The following is a 14,885-nucleotide window of genomic DNA, read 5'->3' on the forward strand; positions in this document are numbered from 1 at the left end:
TCAATGTTGGCACCAGCTGGTGATTCTTCCAGTGTGCTTCCAGCGATAGGGTTGGTGACATTTGCGGGTTTAAATTTGAATTGTTATAAATAACTCGAAAATGTCAACTCCCGAAGTGAAAAATAAGGCCGTGAGGCCGTGTGTTGTGCTCTTAGAACCGATAACCCCGAAAGCAAATGTAGATTTCAGTGCGGAGCTAAAGAAAGTGATAAACGAGCGGAACATGCTAACGACCAAAACGAGAAAGCGTGTAACGGAAGCTCTGGAAGAAATCCAGTGCGAAACCGAAGAGAACAACAGGAAGAACAAGAAGCAAAACATTCTTACCGAGATTTTGGAATCCGAGGAGAATTACATAAGGCAGTTGGAGGTTATCATGGAGTTTTTCATCAAGCCTGTGAAGGACAGGGAGTTGCTGAAGTCTCGCGATTTTGACGCTTTATTCAGCGACATAAGCACGATTTATAGGATCAACAAGGAGTTGCTAGGAGAGTTGAAGAAATCTCCGCACCAGGTGGCCAAAGCCTTCTCTAGTATTGCACCATTCTTCAAAAGCTACTCCTTCTATGCCTCAGGGTTTAGGAGAAGCTTGGAAGTTTTGCAGGTGAGTTTTACCAACATAAAAAGAAACAGTAAGTGAGGTTTTTGTTGCAGAATTGCCACAGAGACAATCCAAAATTTGCAAACTTCCTAGAAATGCAAGAGACTCGACCGGAAGTGCAGTCAAAACTGTCTGCACTTCTTATAGCACCAATACAAAGGGTGCCGCGCTACAAACTTCTTCTGACCTCCTTGTTTAACCTGACCATGCCATCCGAAAAAGAGTATGATAGTTTATTAGGTAGATTTAAATAATTTGTTTTGTTTGTTTTATTATTAATGAAAACTTGTTTTTAGATTCACTGACAAAAGTGGAGAATGCAGCAGATCACATAAATAAAATCATCCAAGAACAAGAGAACATGCAAAGACTGATTGAATTGCAGCGGTGTCTGCAAAGTGGAGAACCTAATGTGATCACTCCTGGGCGCTATTTAATCAAGGAAGGCTTGTTGATGCGTATTTCCCCTAAAACGGGGCACAGTCAAAAAATGCACGTTGTAGTCATGAATGATATTGTGATGTTTTGTAAAATGAAAAAAGATGAGCTCAAAGTAAATTCATTAAAGTGTTGTGGTATTTACCCTCTCAGTAAGTCCAAGGTACAAAAGGTTCTTGATAAAGGCGCTTTCAAAGTCATTTGTGAAAATGAAGAGATGGTTTTGTACCATGAGAGCTATTATGAGACTATTAAATGGATTGATGAAATTGAAGGGGTTATACGGAGACTAGTTGATGACAGAAAAACGTTAAAGAAAGATAATACTGTCAGGAGGCCTGTTAAGAGGAAGGATCTGGGGGAGTACAACGAGATTGGGTTGAGTCCTGGGAAAAAATTGAGGAAGAGGAAATCTGTATTTGTTGTAAGTTTGACGAGTCATTTGATCAATTACTTATTGTTCTTTGTAGGAGGAAAATGACGGTGTGAACAGACCGTTATTGCTGGCAAAGAGGCGACCAATCAGAACTACACTGAATGTACCTTCAGAGACCCAAAACACCGAAACAACGCCATCATTTCTCGTGACCTTGAAACCCCCAGAATCAAGACAGTTCAAGGACAATCAAAGTATTACCAGATCTGACAATAACGTGTCAAAAGATCTATTTGTATTTGGGAAACCCCAAGTTGACAGAGGTTTCTCTTTCAAGATGAACCAATGGCTGTGCGGGATCGGTTCATCCTTCAAAAAGATCCTAGGTTTTAAGTGAACATGTATAGTTTTAACTTGTAGAATAAGTAATTTAAGGTTTTACACTTTTATATGGTTGCACATGTATGTACAAATCATTTTTAAAGTTTTGACACGTTATGATTATAAAAGCGCCCTCTTGCGGAATTTTTAGTTATTTCAGTCATAGCTGTCCCCTTTGCAAACTCTTTTTCTTCTCCATGAACATCCTGACGCGCTCTTCGTCCAACTCCCCATCCCACTTTCCTCCTTTTTTAAAGTGAGACCCCACGATAACCCCATCGGCTGTCATGTAGTCCGTCAAGTTGTCAACAGTGACACCCGACCCCACCAAAACCGGCAAACTGCTGCACTTCCGCACCTGCTGCAGCTCTCCTGCATTAGCAGGACACCCAGTCGCGGTCCCCGTTAGGATCAAACCGTCCGCCAGGAAAAACTCCGCAGCTTTCGCGGTTTCTGTCAAAGAAACGTCACTCGTGATGGCGTGCGAACTGCAACAGAACCACATAATAACGTGCACGGGATGTTTTGCACGGTGAACCTGTGCTTTTTCTTAATGTCCGCAAAAACCAGGAGATTGTCAGCGTGAATGTTCTTGCGGTAGCGCAAGGTCACGCCCGCGTTAGCATCGGTGAATCCTTCGTCGGCGACGTGGCCGAAGACGAATCCCTCGGCTCGTATGAAGTGGAAGGAGCAAGCTTGGGCTATCGCGAGGGCCTCTTTGTTGCCCGTGGCCAGAACCTGCACAAACAAATGTGAAGTAGTGAAATCGTCAGGTTGGTACGACTGGCAGCTGACCTGTACACCACAGGGAAGGTCTCCAGGGACGATCCGCTTGATCTCCAAACATATTCTAGTCATGACAGCGACAGTCTCGGGACTGAAGTGTCTGGATTGTACGTAGGGCACGTCGTGCATGTTTTCGACCAAAATGCCGTCCTGTAAAAAGCTGTTTAGTCGATTTGACCAGAACCGAATCAGAACTGTACAATGTCGTGTTTTAGGTACGTTTCCGCCTCTTTGCAAGCCTTGGATACTAACTCGTTGACCGAATTGGAGGACCGTGGGGTGCCTGCAATTGTCAAATTTGACACAACAGAATTGGCGCCAGTTTCATATAAAAGTTATAAAACCGACTTTGCCGCTAATTACTGACAATCTGTCAGTCGCCTTATCAGCGATTTATTGCAAAATCATCAAATCTAAAGATTTCGGCTTATCTGAGTGCGTAGCACATACGTTGCCAGCCAGTCTCAGTTTCTAACCTCAAAGTTATTTGTACGTCCATGTGACAAGGTTGTCGTGCAAAAGTGTTCGATTTGTAAGTGTAGAGAAACAATTACCTGGCAGCGCCCCAACATGCACCATCCCGATGACCGCGCACCTCACCTTGCCGAATAACCCCCCGAACTTGAGCATTTCGTGAGTAGTGAACTTTGAGGTTATCACCGATAGGGAAATCAAACAACGCTTAACATAATTAATTTTTATTGTTTTCAACTTTTTATAACATTTTCTTTCTTTTCCTTTCACGCATTGAAACTTCACGTCATTATAATAAAAATGAACATTAGCGCATATTAATGGTTACACTCTGAACACTTACAAACTCGAATAAAACTCCCTATGCATACGTTTTAGTAACTACCATCTAATCGTGCTCCATACATATGAATACATACCACTTATGAACTTATTGTTAACTTCACGAGTCGAACCTAACATACAAAATTAAAAATAAACAGACGCTCCTCGCAATCAAACTGTCGTATTCTATAAGAATAAGCCGCTGGCGCGGTTCGGTATCCAAAAAATGAATGATTTTGTCATCGTAATACTTTAAAACATAGTAAGAGGTGCACACAATCAGAATTTTTTTTTATTGATAATACATTTTTTTTCTTATTAATTTTCACAAGCACAAATTTCAATGTCAAGCCTTTATCTAGGTAAAATACAGTTAACCGATAAAATATATAGTGTGACTCAATAAAGGCTATCACCTAAAAATTAAGTGTTATTATCCGTTATTAGATTTGTAACGTTGGAAAGGCATTACGGTTTTAATTTGATGTTACATGGAGATGCCTTGAACACCTGTCCTGGGGTCCACCGGGGGGTGGACGGCAGGTCTAGCAAATAAAAGATTGTGTACGGCGTGTCATACGCCGTAAACGAATCGACTTTACTGGATTTATGAATTTGTTGTGTTGGATGAGTTGAATGTAGCTAGTTTATAAAAAATATACCGTTTTTATTGGTTCTTTCCGAGCTGCATCGTCATTTATAAATCCAGTAAACTTGAGAAAAGTGCGGAATCGAAGCCAAGTATTCGAAAATTGGACGAATTGCCGGAACTAATCGGTGTTATTGTTTCTAATTGACTCTAATTGATTTTCGAAAACCAAGCCCGGATCGAGTAGACAAACGAAAATAATTAATTAATTAATTAATTACATAACCAACAAAAATAATTTATACATTCACTTTAAATTTCTCACTAAAAGTAATTACAATAAAAATATACTACATAATATATCTCTGTATGTACAATCGTCTCACATTGACCCGCACAAGAATACAACTGGCCAGATAAATAATAATGCCCAGCGGTCGATGAATTGTGTTCTTGTCTGGCGGCAATGTGATTATAAATAAAAATAATAATAATAAAAAAAAAACTATGAAAGACGAACATTAAATTAATATATATTTTTTTGTGGTCGCAACGCGCCGTCCAGCACGGTATTGGTCCCGCTCACGTCCTACAGAAATTTGTTTAATGAACACAACACGGTGCTTTGGTAGTTTTTCCCGTCTCTCGAGCTAATACCGGATCCCCGTTACACAACGAAAAACACAATGGAAACAAAAACGTAAACGCAATGGTACATCGAAGGGCGCTTTAATCAATATTACCCTTCTTGATCAATTAAGAAGAATGTCGGCAGAACCGAATTTCCGCGCGAAAGCTGAATTGGGAAAAACGAAAGGAAATGGTCGACCGTCAATACGTCGGCGGTGGCGGCGCGTCGCGACTTATTTGAGATCATTTTTGTTGCGTGCCCAGTTTAGCACTTGCGGTTATTGTTGGCGAAGGAACGTTTGGCGCCCTGCGAACGCTCCCCGCGCCTTTGTCGACGATTGCGACTGTTTACTTCACGAGCCTTATTGTTGCGGTTCAGGGAGCCCCGCTTGAAGGATTTGCATGTCGCCATCAGTTGCACCTGAAACAGTCCCCAAAGCATAGTTGAGGTTATGTTCACTTCACTTCCCGTACCTTTCTTTCGTGAATTCATTTGCAAAACAAATCTAATGAAGAATCTTTTTCAAATTGAAATTAACTCTCGCTCGTCAAAATGTTGACACTCAGTGTGACCAACCGCATTATCATGAAAATCACTGTTTGGCTTATACCAACATGAAAACGTTTTGACAGTTCAATAATATGTTTTTGTGTACCTTTTGAGCGTTGTTGCTCCTGAGCCTCAGCTGCTCCTGCTGCTGCCGCAGGACGTGGACCCTGTTGAGGTGGGCCGCCCTGCGCACCACGACGACGTCGTCGCCGCCGGCCTCGGCCAGCATCACGACGACTTCATCGTCGTCGGCCTCCTCCTCGACCTCGGCGACGGGTTCGACCTCCGCCTCGTGCCTCCTGGCGTGGTGGACGTAGACGCTCATGCTGGGGTGTTCTATGAGGAGGTTCTCGAGCGGCGACGTCTCCATGTGGACGGGCCCCTGCGATATGAAGCAGGGAGGCGGCGTGAGAAACCACGACGTCTCCATCGGGGAGCAGGGCAGCGAGGTCGACGACGAGGGCGGCGGCGACGACGCGTTGGTACGTGAGAGTAGCGCTGGTACTGGATGGTGGTTCCTGTTGACGACGACGACGCGTTCCGGGCTGTCCTCGACGATCAGGATGCCGTCGTCGTCGTCGACGCTGAGAAGACTCTCCACCGAGCTCGACTTGGAGTTGCCCTCGCTGTCGTCGTCTCGGTGGTCCACCAGTACCCAATCATCTTCCGGTTCGGAAGCGGTCAGTCTTGATGGTGGTGTTGTGTCGGTTTCGACCCCCTCGGCCGCTGGTGATGACGTCGTTTGTGGTAACAATGTGTAAACGTAGCGGCTTAGTTGCTGGAACATTGTCTGAAAGGAAATGGATCCGAATCAAAAGAGGATTCACCGTTGCGTGCGTTTATGGTCGCGTTCGATGGGTTTTATGATGGTCGTCATCGCTGCGCTACCATCGCTGCTTCTTTATCGTTTCGTGCCTTAACTACGCATTGTTCGCTCTAACTGGGACAGAAGCAGAGCCAATGCCTCCCATTTGGGTAGGGTTAACAGATCATTCGCAGACATCAACTCTCCAAGATAACGGAACAACACACTAAATCATCACACTTATCTCGACACGAACAAGGTGTACCACCTAAGACTTTTCTTCTACCGATGGTACTACTGGTGCTTAACCTACTCCCACAACAAAGTACCCTAACAAACCATTTTCCTTCTCCCAAGAAAGACCCAACGAAGTACCTCATTTTTCTTCTCCCAAGAAAGGCCCAACGAAGTACCTCGTCAGCACCACCCGCAGTACTGCAGTTGGGTTTTGCTTATGGCTCCACAGATCATAAACTACTGCACTACCTATGATGCTAGGTACTTATTATTTTTGTGGGAACTTTTTTTTTTGGTGCGGAAGTGGGTCAAGCTCGTTGCTCGTTAGTAAACGTTTACGTTGAGATAGAGGTGGTCGATAAGTGTGTCGTTAGGCATTGATAAGTACCGCGTCTCGCCCCTGCAGCGATTAGAACGCAATTTCTGGCAGTACCGCGATAGGAGTACTGCGTTGCAAATCGAAATCGAACGGTTTGGGTCAGAAACACCGAAACTATGTATGTGGAATAATCGCCGTCACGTTGCCGTCAACAAGTTCGCTCATGATCGAGATGCGCCGTGGCGCGACATGCTCGAGTGTCTAATTATGTCTTTTGTTTTCTTAATGAGGGTACACCCACACGACGAAGCGGAAAGTTTCCGAGGGGCTTGTTACAGGTGTTTCGGACTTTTGCTTTTCGTTCTTTGTCGGCGATGCGAAATTCGGTGGAGATAAGCGATCCATAAAAAATTACCTTATCGAAAAGCGATGCTTATCGGCCAGGCTCGTGTAAAATTAGAAACCGACAAAAACACGTCATCTCCGGGTTATTATCGAAGGCACGACGATTCTCGTTGTTCTGTTTGGGATTTGGATGTTTGAGGAGATTAATTTTGAAGAGCTGGATCAATCTGTTTATCTGCTTTGTTTGAAAGAATTTTTCTAGATTAAATCATGACTAATAAGAACAAAGAATCAGATAAAGTCTCCCATTATTCTGTTGTCACTCGCCTAATTTCTATTTCCCAATGTTTCTTTGTTATGGTTCTTAAGTGGGAAGCTTACGCACACGAGCGCGGCGAGTGTCGTAGCCCCTCGCGTAAAAAGTGCTTTACACACATGTCGCATACGTCGTTTTTGCAACATCATCGTCGACTGTAATCGCACAAGAGCTTTTTATTTGACAAATTGTTTTCAGCGAAAGCTTCTTGCCTAGAATTTGACGCGAAAAACCGTCACTGATGACAGTTTTTCGAGACAAATGTTTGCAGTGTCTGAAGTTGTTACGACAGAAAATTGGCTGGAGTATTGAAGAAAAAATTATAAAACATTGGTGAAAAATTTTTTAAAGTGAAAAGAAATTGAAAAAAGACCTACTCCGCTTAGAAATGGTGTCAAAAAGAAAAAGTCTTCAAATGTGTCTTCAAATAAATGTCAAGGACTGTAGACCTGTTTAAGAACAAAAGAAAAAAAAAACATATTTTTTGAAAAATGAACTGATGAAGGGTTAAATATTTTCGGAAAAATTCCGTTGGCAATTGACGTTGGCTAAAATTTTTTTTTTCGTAATGGAAACAAACGATCAGGAAAGTCGCAATTTGGAGAAGGTCCAGAGAGATGAAAAATTGGGTCAGGAATTTTGGATCAAAGTCAAAATTCGCCAAAAATGCGAAAAATCGAAACACGAAAAAACTGGAAACCGTCGCAGATTTATTACGTCGTAAAGAACTTTGTCGGTCGCAACTTTTACAATTTATTTACAGCGGTGGGTACTCCACCCAACCCACACCAAACAATTAAAGAAAAAACAATAAAACTGTAATTTTCCCGGTCCAACCATCTGGCCCCGCCGTATCTATTGGAGCGTTTGATGCATAACTAATGCAATAAAGTGCAATGACGCAGCTTGTGCACTTGCACAACCGTGAATATGAATTTTACGATTTTTGTGGCCTACTTTTCTCACAATACCAACACTGGCGAAATTTTTCAAGAAAATCTTCTGTTACCATGGGTGTCGCCGGCACCTTTCAAGTGGGAGGGGGGACGAGCAGGTGATCCGGCCCCTCGCCTCCCCCCTGCGCGCACTCCAATTGCCCACTTCCAGGGAGATTTCGCAGAAAAAATCCAGGACCGCACCGGCCCCTTTCCGAAATCCGCCGCGAAATTGCATCACCTTCCGCCACACGGTCAAGGTCCGGAAACAAAACAAAATCGGCACCACAAACAAAAGACGCCGTCGTGTCTGATCTCGCTAGATAAGGCGACGATCGGGACAAACTTGACGCCGTCGTGTCTGATCTCGCTAGATAAGGCGACGATCGGGACAAACTTGACCCCGTCCTCGCAGCGCGGCGGAAATAAGTCGCGGGGTCGGCGAGGATCGCGCGGTCACCCCTCGTCGGGGGTGGCTCTGGCACGCACACAGTGTCACATTCTCGCCGTCACTTACGTCTGGATGGGTGGATGTTTCGGTTCGGAGTGTGACGCGTTCGTACAGGATACACTGGTGGATCGCAGTGACCGCAGGAAACAAAACACAAACAGAAACGGCGAGCGCGCCGACCGCGATCTCAGCTGATCGGGGACGGGGGCGAGTGGGGGACGCGGGGGCAGGACAAAGATACGTCAGCTGTTCGCGATAATACAGCTGTTGGCGAACATGCGCACCGAGGGCCACTTTGTTTCGTAACTCGAGAGGATGTGTGCGGTGAAATTTTTTCGCAAGCTGCATCCATCCACCCAACCATCTTTTGTTTCGACGGAACAAATGACATGTTCCGATTTGTTTTTGTTTTGGAACATGATAAGACGAGTCAGTCGAGTCGCCTGGACGACGACGAATTTCAAACGCGATGTTCGTTTGTCGCAACTTGGGGTTGCAAATGACGATCCCGTCTGTCACGTGACGTCTAAACTGACGGGTTCGAACGAGACAGTTTATTTCAGAACGTCGAAAAATTCAGAAATTGTGTTTCCAACGCGATACGACCTCGAATTTTCTTTAAAAAAAACTTGGCATTAGACAAGCGACAGCCAAAATTTTAGAATGGATTGAGTGGGTGACGTCATTTGCGCTTTTTGATTTTTATGTAAAATTTCGGCGATTCAATTAAAATCAAGTGGCCATGAAATCTCCGATCATAATATTTACGATTTATGATAGTATTTTGTATAAATTTAAATGTTTACGATCAAATGATCCAGTTTTTTGTGGATTATTTCTTGTTCCATCCGATTCATTGAAATGTCAATTTGTTTTCAATCAGCGATTGAGAATCTTTTTTTTTTTTTAATTTTAAAAAAATCGTAGAAAGGCGTCAGATTTTGACAATTTGCACAACTTGACCCAACAATTGTTCAACGATCCACCTGACATTTGACATTCCACCAACGCAGTAAGCTCTCCTATTTTCGCCAGTTGCATCACGTTGGCTTATTTTCATTGAAGGAATTAGACCACGAGGAGTCTTCATAAAAAAATGTTTACATTAGAACCGTTGATTTTGACAATAAATTTGAAACAAAATGTTATTTTTGTCTCAGAAATTTACGGTTTTGCTGGTCTAGACGCAAAGTAGCAAAATGGTTTTAAAAATGGAAAATGGAACGGATTAGACGACGTCATTTTCGCTTTTTGACTTTTTGTGTGAAATTTGGGCGGAGATTAATTAGATCAAGTGACCATGAAATCTATGAATACAAAACGTTTTCAACGAAATGATCTAGTTTTTTGTGTATTATCTGTTGTTGTTTTATCAATTCCATTGCAGTGTCTATTTGTTCTCAATCGGCGATTGAGAAACTCATTTAAAACATGCGTCGAAGGCCATCAAATTTTGACATGTTGCACAACTTGACCCAACAATTATTGTCAACGGTCCACCTGATACTTGACCTACCACCAACGCAAGTGAGCTCAACTATTTCAGCCAACTGCATCATGCTGGTTTATTTTCTTTTGGGGGTTTCTTCCAAGTTTTTTTTTGAGCGCTAATTTTAGAATCATTCACGTTTTAAACGAAAGGCTCTTTTCTTTATTAGAAATTTGTAATTTGCTCGCGCTTGGATACAAAATGTAAAATCTGACGATCTCAAACAGTGAAAAATGCACAAAAGTTTGCAACACAACGGAAATTTTGACAGATTGAATGACGTCACCGTTTTCGGTATTTTAATTTTTATGTAAAATTGCGGCGGATTAAATAAATCAAGTGGCCATGAAATTTCCGATTATGATACTGCTTTGAATAAATTACAATTTATATGGTCAAATCACCCGATCTAATTTTTATACATTGCTCTGGTTTTCTTTCTTCTTTTTTCGGAAGAACAGATGACGATAATTGTGTGCAGTGAATTTCTTTCTATTTTTTGCAAGCACTGTCAAGTCGACTTCTTTTGTTCCAGCAGAACAGATGTCGAGTGGTTTAGATCCAGATTTTGTTTTTGTATCATCGTTTTCGCAACATTGTACTGACAAGATTCATACTTGTAAAATGACAATCTAATCACCTTCACAACAAGTTTAAACGAAAGTTTTTTTTCCCACTGCAAATTGCAGTTTTATGTCTGTATCCACGGATGCGACTGTGTCAACAAATAATAAACCTACTTGACATTTGACAGACTAATGACAAAGACTTTTAAGTAAAAAGTGTTGAAAATAACTTGTTGTCAAGTGGCCTGATGTTTGTTTTTGTTTCCGTTGACGTGTGGCGTAGCTTCGTCAGCTGTCAAATCGGACATGTCAAACGTCATTCATTCGGGGAACAAACAGCGGTGTGGACTGTTTGTTTTGCAAAAGACACTTCTATTTAGAACCAACTAACAAGAATTTCCCTGGTTAGTGCGACATGATAGTTTTTACCTTAAATTAATACATAATTTCATTTCCACTAATGATAAAAGTGAGGTTATGTATCTGAAGACAATGTCAAAGTCTAGCAATTAAAAAAAAACTTTAACTATAAAATATCACACGAAGTGTCAAGTCATTTTCGAGTTTTTGGGACCATTTTGAAAAAAATAAAAATTTTATAATCGTCCAAGTCGAAGTTTCACACGTTCTACAGTTCTGTCTTTCTTTTGTTTCATGACAGCAAATGACAAGTTTTCGTTCAGTCCATTTTTTTTTGAAAAATTTTAAGCTTTCGGATTTTCAGGGTTCGATAAAACTTATCAAAAAGATTATTGAATTGAATTGAAAATTCCTTTATTCAAAGATAAAACAAAATACACATAATAATAGAGTCTAACGCAACGCTACTCAACTTAACCTCAAAAACAGAAATAAACAAAAACATTATATAAATGATAACAGAAAAAAATATCAAACTGTAATTAACGATTTAAGTTTAGAAGGAGCTGGTGCTTGTCTGATTTTTTTTCTTATCTGATTTTTTTTGAGAACTTAAAAATAATCCAAATTTGACATTATCCTGTTAGTAGTTCAAAAAACTGTTTGATACGGAATCTGCCGTGAAAGCAATGATAGATAGCATAGATAATTTTTTATGTTTATCTCCCACACAAATGCAAAATAAAATATATAAAAAGTCGAAAGATAAACTTGTTTTTTAAGAAACCTCTCAAAATATGGGCAAAGGTCAGGCGATCTGTGACCGTTTGCAAATTAATTAGTTACAGATGAAGACGTAACCTCTGTACATGTCACAACATGTCAAAAGGAAGTCAAGAGTGTGGAACAATACTTTTTTTACTTCTAAAAACAATTACGATAAGACAAATGGCAAATAAAAATTATCAAAAAAGTTATGACCTCATGTAATCTAGCTTGTTTCTTATGTTCAAGTATTTTTCAAATTCTTCCTTAAAAAGTGTGCAATCTTTTAGAATTCTTTCTACATTTAGGGACATAATAAAAGCAAATTACAATAAAAAATGTATTAATTAATGTTGGTAGGGGGCACAGGACCTTGTTTTGATAAAGCTATCAGATCTATAACATTAAAAAATCCAAAGTTAGTTTCATTTGCGACGAAACCCGAGAAATTAATCTTTTAAAGTTGTGTCTACAGACAAAAAGGAGAGTAGAATGGTTTCTGGCTGCTGGTAACAGGCAAAATTTGTATGTATGTATCACATGTCTGCTTATAATGAAAGAATTACTGAACAGATCTTGATGGGGTCTTCTCCTATGATTAAAATGTTTCTTTAGCTCAAGTTTTAATACACAAACCAGTCACCACATTGAAAGGCGCCCGGGCAAAAACGAAAAAGACGAATTTTTGTAGCAAGCAATCGGTGCGGTTGCTTAGCGACGGCTTGTCTACAAAGCATGGTAAAGTAGAATTCATTGATCTAAATTTGCGACAGCAACACATGCGTGTGATTTCATACGCATCATGACCTAAATTGAGATATTTGACACACTTTGACAGCATCGTAATCGTAAACTAAATTTTCTAACAAAGAAATTTGTCACAAGATTCCAAAACATTCAATTAATGTCAAGATCAACGTGAAATACATTGGGTAATCGTGTTTAAAGGTTTAGCATTTGAAACCTTAGGCCCTTGGTGCAAAGAAGCCATCGATTTCATTAATGTCATCGGAAACCGACTTATCGCGGAATCAGGCGATTCAAAATCAAAGAAATTCCTTTTCAACGTGGAAACGCTGCAAGCATTCAGGCCACTTTTCCAGATTCCGCAATATTATCGGAAATTTTTGTATTATAACACAAAAATGTTATGTAATTATGATATTAATATAAAGTTCCTTCTTTGGGTAACTAAATCTTAGAAAAAAAATCAAAATAATAATTTCTGAATCCAAAAAGATCGTGTAGATTTGATTTGAAAACTTTCTGTAGTCATCTGTAATAATTTGTGGAGAGTTGTTGTGTCTGCTTGGAGAGTTTTGGCACGAATAATTAATTATCGAAAAGTCCACTTGTCAGTTGTAAATTTAGAAAATCGTTGTTTTTTTTTGTCAGGGGCTTCGACGATTTTTATATTAAGTGCGTGAAGTGAATGTTTTTTGTGCAGGAAAAGGTCGCCGAGACGTAGGTCGAGGCAGTAAACCCTTTGAATGCACAAAAAACAACTTCACGCACGAAATATAAACAATATATTTTCTATAATTACTTTCAAAACGAAATTTTAAAATTCAAATTTTTGAAGGAAATCTGAAGTATCAACGCAGTAACCATGTTGTTAGGTAACTAATAAAAAGTGTGTGAAGTGAAAAACAGAAAAGCTTATGTGTGTGAAATCGTATTTGTTTCTATCGTTTCAACCTTACAACAGTGTAAAAAAAATGTATGTAAGAAAATGACCTACTTCACGCATAGATAACTGTGCGTGAATGCCAATTTTTTGAATCAATTATAGAATTTTTTTTTGGCCCATCACCCTGGAGGACTCAACCCCAAGGTTTTCCGTCGACTTTGACCATCACAGGTTGTTGATCGCGAACCATCTCCCGTTCTATTGTTCCGTCCAATTTTACGAAATGCTCGCCCCATTTACGTGGCCACTATCAATTCAAATATTTATAGAATACACAACAAACACACGCACGAAGAATCAAGGTCCAATCCTGGGCGAAACAAATTTACAAAGGAGCAGCCCAGATGGGTGAAGCACCCCGACGGTTCCGATCACGCCGAGTACCGAATCGGGAGACTGAAGGACGCTTGAACATCAACTGTGTCCACGACTGTACCGATAAACTTAAAATCATTATTTAGTTAGGAAAACGCGGTCGTCGACCTCCTTTATCGCGTTAAAAATATTTCGGCAGCGGCGAAAAAAGCGACCGCCACCCTGAAATTACGCCGCCCCCACCGAGGGGGTCGATACAGTCGGAAGTGGCACACACGAAAGCCGTCGCCTTCTCCAAACCAATCATCATAAAACCCATTAGCTGCGATTACAATAAAAACGGCGAAACAACAATGGAGCCCAGTTACACTCTGCGACAGAATTAATTGCGCATTTGCATGGTGTGGCAACGCTGCGTTTGCTAATTAAGCACGTGACGCAACAGAGACGCCACTGGCAGCACCATCCAGCGGTGCCAAATCTGGACGGGACCGGGACCAAGTTCAAGGGCCGCTTTCGATTGTTTCCCGTGCATCTTGCTGTTTTCGTTGGCTCCTTCACGCCTGGTTGGCTGACCCGGTTTGCATGCACAGTTAGCACCGATCGATCCGCTAATGTGCAACGCGGAAAAACTAGCTGGAAGCGGGCCTAATTAGCAATGGCGTCATTAGCCGTGAGACGACTGGTCTAGAATGGTACCGACGAGGAGTGGACGATGTTGGGCGCAATTCGAACGGCGCAATTGCGTTTCGCAAAAAAGTAGGTGTCAGATCTGGCGGGCGCGGTGGATCCGAGTATTCAAATCGCGCCACCTTGGGATTCGAATGTGCGTCACGGCGGCGGCGATTTTTCAAAAGTGACGTCAGGGAATTGTGTCACCTGTCAAGGCGAGCGAAAGCCAGGGTTGAGTCTTGAGGGGGGCGGTGCGATTTTTCGGTGGGGTCGGGCAAAAAATTGTAAATCGGTTTGGTGGATTCAGTTTTTGCCGGTGTTGTCATCCTTGTCGATTTGAAAATGTGCAACTTTCTCTTTCGGTGAGGGACGTGGGTATTTGTGGGGAAAAATGTGGATCCGGTCAGAAACAGACAACAACAAAACAATTACAGAATTTATTGTTTGGATTTGGCGCGTTTGGAAGCATTT

The 14,885-nt window shown here is 41.4% G+C and overlaps 4 protein-coding genes across 9 annotated transcripts in view; 2 read left to right on the plus strand and 2 right to left on the minus strand.

Annotated features, from left to right (window-relative positions):
- On the plus strand, nucleotides 1-1,940 carry LOC138141236 (rho guanine nucleotide exchange factor 39-like). Of its 2 annotated transcripts, none has more exons than XM_069061935.1 (4): nucleotides 1-604; nucleotides 655-841; nucleotides 898-1,460; nucleotides 1,510-1,940. In XM_069061935.1, exons 1-4 carry the CDS (start codon nucleotides 101-103, stop codon nucleotides 1,810-1,812), a joined length of 1,557 nt encoding a protein of 518 aa, XP_068918036.1. In that variant the 5' UTR covers nucleotides 1-100; the 3' UTR covers nucleotides 1,813-1,940. The 2 variants fall into 2 exon arrangements, with proteins under 2 accessions (XP_068918036.1, XP_068918035.1); XM_069061934.1 differs by having other exon boundaries at nucleotides 6-604; nucleotides 898-1,463.
- On the minus strand, nucleotides 1,510-3,267 carry LOC138141242 (uncharacterized protein F13E9.13, mitochondrial). 2 transcript variants are annotated; one of them, XM_069061944.1, is made up of 5 exons: nucleotides 3,137-3,267; nucleotides 2,783-2,865; nucleotides 2,592-2,732; nucleotides 2,335-2,534; nucleotides 1,510-2,284 (listed from the first exon to the last, which is right to left on the minus strand). In XM_069061944.1, exons 1-5 carry the CDS (start codon nucleotides 3,210-3,212, stop codon nucleotides 1,957-1,959), a joined length of 828 nt encoding a protein of 275 aa, XP_068918045.1. In that variant the 5' UTR covers nucleotides 3,213-3,267; the 3' UTR covers nucleotides 1,510-1,956. The 2 variants fall into 2 exon arrangements, with proteins under 2 accessions (XP_068918045.1, XP_068918046.1); XM_069061945.1 differs by lacking the exon at nucleotides 2,783-2,865 and having other exon boundaries at nucleotides 3,137-3,240.
- Nucleotides 3,032-14,885, plus strand: part of Adck5 (aarF domain containing kinase 5) — a 32,665-nt gene continuing 20,811 nt past the window's right edge. The window contains exon 1 of the mRNA XM_069061929.1: nucleotides 3,032-3,215. The gene's annotated coding sequence lies outside the window, so the exon portion shown is untranslated. The remainder of the gene's footprint in view (nucleotides 3,216-14,885) is intronic.
- TP53INP (Tumor protein p53 inducible nuclear protein) overlaps nucleotides 3,265-14,885 on the minus strand; it is a 27,365-nt gene continuing 15,744 nt past the window's right edge. For 3 of the 4 annotated variants that reach the window (XM_069061939.1, XM_069061941.1, XM_069061940.1), the window contains 2 exons: nucleotides 5,256-5,939; nucleotides 3,265-5,020 (listed from right to left, as the gene is read on the minus strand). In XM_069061939.1, the coding sequence (XP_068918040.1) occupies nucleotides 4,865-5,020; nucleotides 5,256-5,936 (837 nt within the window). In that variant the 5' untranslated portion in view covers nucleotides 5,937-5,939 and the 3' untranslated portion in view covers nucleotides 3,265-4,864. Of the gene's footprint in view, nucleotides 5,021-5,255; nucleotides 5,940-8,623; nucleotides 8,778-14,885 lie in introns of those variants that run through there. The other variant, XM_069061938.1, reaches the window with a different exon arrangement.

Source organism: Tenebrio molitor, chromosome 1 (assembly GCF_963966145.1).
Source record: "Tenebrio molitor chromosome 1, icTenMoli1.1, whole genome shotgun sequence".
In the NCBI taxonomy this organism is placed as follows: domain Eukaryota; kingdom Metazoa; phylum Arthropoda; class Insecta; order Coleoptera; family Tenebrionidae; genus Tenebrio; species Tenebrio molitor.

Bases quoted from the DNA above. Each gene is read 5' to 3' on its own strand.
- LOC138141236 (XM_069061934.1), top strand. From the start codon at position 101: ATGTCAACTCCCGAAGTGAAAAATAAGGCCGTGAGGCCGTGTGTTGTG. The intron at 605-654 runs GTGAGTTTTACC...TTTTTGTTGCAG, and splicing joins GAAGCTTGGAAGTTTTGCAG to AATTGCCACAGAGACAATCC. The intron at 842-897 runs GTAGATTTAAAT...ACTTGTTTTTAG, and splicing joins AGAGTATGATAGTTTATTAG to ATTCACTGACAAAAGTGGAG.
- LOC138141242 (XM_069061944.1), bottom strand. From the start codon at position 3,212: ATGCTCAAGTTCGGGGGGTTATTCGGCAAGGTGAGGTGCGCGGTCATC. The intron at 2,733-2,782 runs GTACAGTTCTGA...AGCTTTTTACAG, and splicing joins CGTACCTAAAACACGACATT to GACGGCATTTTGGTCGAAAA. The intron at 2,535-2,591 runs GTCAGCTGCCAG...TTGTTTGTGCAG, and splicing joins ACCTTCCCTGTGGTGTACAG to GTTCTGGCCACGGGCAACAA.